Source organism: Agrilus planipennis, unplaced genomic scaffold (assembly GCF_000699045.2).
Source record: "Agrilus planipennis isolate EAB-ADULT unplaced genomic scaffold, Apla_2.0 scaffold170, whole genome shotgun sequence".
Classification (NCBI taxonomy): domain Eukaryota; kingdom Metazoa; phylum Arthropoda; class Insecta; order Coleoptera; family Buprestidae; genus Agrilus; species Agrilus planipennis.
Window position 1 is genome coordinate 29,771 of NW_020440530.1, and position 3,184 is coordinate 32,954.

Consider the following 3,184-nt stretch of genomic DNA (forward strand, 5'->3'; position numbering starts at 1 on the left):
TTTTTTAATTTAACAATTACTATAATTATTAATTATTCTACGAATTGTCAGTTTCAATTCCAACAAAAAACAATACCAAATAGTAGGAACTACAATCTAACCATTTAGATATTACCAACACCACTACGTGTTACATTCTACCCCCCTACCTACTAATCCATTCTTTAATTCAATCGTCTAATCAATTAAAAAGAACCCAAACGTCAAATATACAACCCTTTACCTTATCGTCCGAAGAGGATTTAGTTGTGGATGCGGAAGAAGAGCTACCATGGTTACTAGAGACGGCAGTTTCGGTTTGACTAGGGGGTGCTGAGGGTGAAGCGGAAGGGGAGGGGGAGTGAGACCGTTGCAGTTGAGGGGAGGAGTTATTGCTACCTCTATCGGCACCCGTCTGACTTGGACCTGAACGGTGTGAACTGCGTAACACCCTTTGGTGGTGACCGGAGCTAGACGATCTCTATTAAGACACAATAATTATTGTCGTTTTAATACGACTGTGATAATGTTGTAACCGAAATGGAAAAGCAAACGAACACGGCGACTTAAATGAAAACTTTTAGCACAGTTTAGTTGATCTGTCACTTTTTTTAAACGATAAGCTGAAAGTGTATATGACGAAAATAACAAAACTCTAAATACTCTAGAAGAAGAAGACAGAAGGAAAGTGCAAATACATGGATTGTTCAAACATTAGGCTTTTGCTTTTAAAAGAACTCTTCTAAATATTAAAAAAAACAAAATGCAAATTTCTATGTGATAACTTCTACCAAAGCCAATGTATTACATGCGTTCAAAAATATTCAATTAACTTTATTATTAAAATACTTAGTAATTGTTCTATTTACTACTAAAATGAACAAAAGCATTTTACCATGCGAATGATACAACCATATTGCAATTAACACTAACGAATACTTTTTCACAATCCTATACTAACATACATTTCTAATTATCCAGAAAACTTATACGGTATTTTCCAAAGAAATTCAATCACTTCAAGAAGAAATTATTAATATTTTATATTTACTGCCAACAAATTAGTTCTTTAAAATGTACAGATTTTAAAGGAGATTTTAAGCATCAACACCAATCACCCAATTTTGGGACAATATTACTTGTTAGGTAGTTGTTAAATACTGTCGAAAATAATTACGAAAATTGTAAGTTAGGGTGCTCCATTTCTTTATTCTTTAAACTAAGAAAAAAATATGTTACCCTGTTGTAATTGTTAACCCTTACTACAGGACGTGTCATCGCTAGGTAATTGAAACAGAGATTCATTTCTTTGCACAAGCAAAATACGTAGCTGCTAATTCGATCATTTCATGTATATTTATTGATTTTTTCAGTAATTAAACGATTAAAGAGGTTAGGTTAATTTCACGATATGACACTCTCGTCGAAAGGTTAGTCTATGTTATATCCAAAAGCGAGGATATTTCTGTTGTATTTATTAAATACTGCTTTTTCTCAACCTAACTCCTCTTGACAAATTCTACCTTGGATAGATGTTGTTTTTACGAAATTTTTTTTTTGAACTGACTTCTAATTTTCCAGTTTTTATTGTTATTTTGCAAATATTAGGGAAATACTAGTGTTTCTTAGAGGAAACAATAAAACAGTTAAATTTAATTTCCTTTTTACTCATTTTCAAAAAACAGAATTCAAAAAATATGATTGTAATATCAAGTTACTATATTACTAAATCTTGCAATTTTATTCAACTTCATGTAATTTACCTTGTATGTGTACTGTTAGCGCAATTTTCAATAATCGATTGATTAAAACTGATCTCAGTTTTTCACCTATCTATTTTGGCTTTCTACTGTAATAAGAAGCAGTTATACAAAAAATATACATTTACTTATCCAATTGCATACATTATTTGTAGATTTAGAGATACTATAAAACATTTAACATACTTATTAAAAAGTAAAATTTACAAAACGTTTGCAACTTTATTTCATAGAAATAGCAATCCGTTAAGCTGGTAAAAGGTCGAAATCATCACTGACATGCACAATGGGCACATGATGATCGTCTATAGTGGGAGTGCTTTTTGCATCACAGAGACTAAGTTCTTTCATTTTCCATTCCCAGTCCATTTTTTGTACAGCGTGCAACGATTCAGCTTCGTTATGATGCCTTAAAGGGAGTAAATTTTATAGTAATTTGATTTTTTACCATTTTCCCTCAAGACAAAGAGAAAATACATACATACTGTCAAACTTTATTGATATAATACACTCCTTTAGAGTATTCGTAAACATAAAAGATTTTGAATAGTCTTTTCTTTTGCAGTATAGTACATTCTATAGTGATCACCCTGTAAGGTTTTGTGGCCTACTTTTGTTTTGCCAGTAGCGTTGTTAAAAAAGTACCCAATTTTGAATTTTTATGCACGATTGAATTACTTGTCCTTTTCGACAACAACCTTGGAGTATTTGTGTAGCATTATTTCATGAATTATTCTTAAAAATTAATGCTAATAATATAGTTACATATTTAGTAGAACTTTTTACTTTACGAATCTAAAAAGCTTATTATTTACGACAACCTTCAACTGATTATATCGAATTGAAACATGTACAATATTTACAGGTACTGTAGGTATTATATAGGTCATATAGGTATTTTAGATTTAAGACTGCTTCTCGCATCTTAGACCTTTTTCTTTGACAAAAATTGCATCACAAATAGTTTGTTGCAATTAAAAATTTATTATGCATCCGGAAAAGGTAAACTTTAAGTTAGAGCCCCTTTCTATAGATAATTTCGAATTTTCTAGGATATATTAAAAATATTAAGATATTTGGAATTAACGATAAGTATATGCCATTAATGAAAATTTTTATTTTTTTTTAGTATACTTACAATTAGGCTTGAAAAAAAAGGAAAATGTAAATTAGTTGTTTGATCACTATAAATTAGGTTTTATTACTTTTTTAGTCGAGTGATTCCATTATGTTACGTAATTTTGTCAGCGATTGATTGATGACTAATAAATTCTAATTTTTAAGAAAATACATTGTAACAATATTTGCAATCTTTTAAAAATACCCTTGTTTTAAATTTTTATACTTGATTTCACTATTATTAAACTGAAAAATTAATCATTTAATGAATTTACATTGATTTTTTTATTGCTTTTAAAGGTATGACTTCGCATGTTCTTCCATTT

At 29.7% G+C, this 3,184-nt stretch overlaps 1 protein-coding gene across 1 annotated transcript in view; it reads right to left on the bottom strand.

The window, feature by feature from the left end:
• Positions 1 to 1,870: 1,870 nt before the first annotated feature.
• The window catches only part of LOC108736698 (ankyrin repeat domain-containing protein 12), a 68,707-nt gene continuing 67,393 nt past the window's right edge, over positions 1,871 to 3,184 (bottom strand). The window contains exon 11 of the mRNA XM_025979735.1: positions 1,871 to 2,148. Within this exon, the coding sequence (XP_025835520.1) occupies positions 1,986 to 2,148 (163 nt within the window). The 3' untranslated portion in view covers positions 1,871 to 1,985. The remainder of the gene's footprint in view (positions 2,149 to 3,184) is intronic.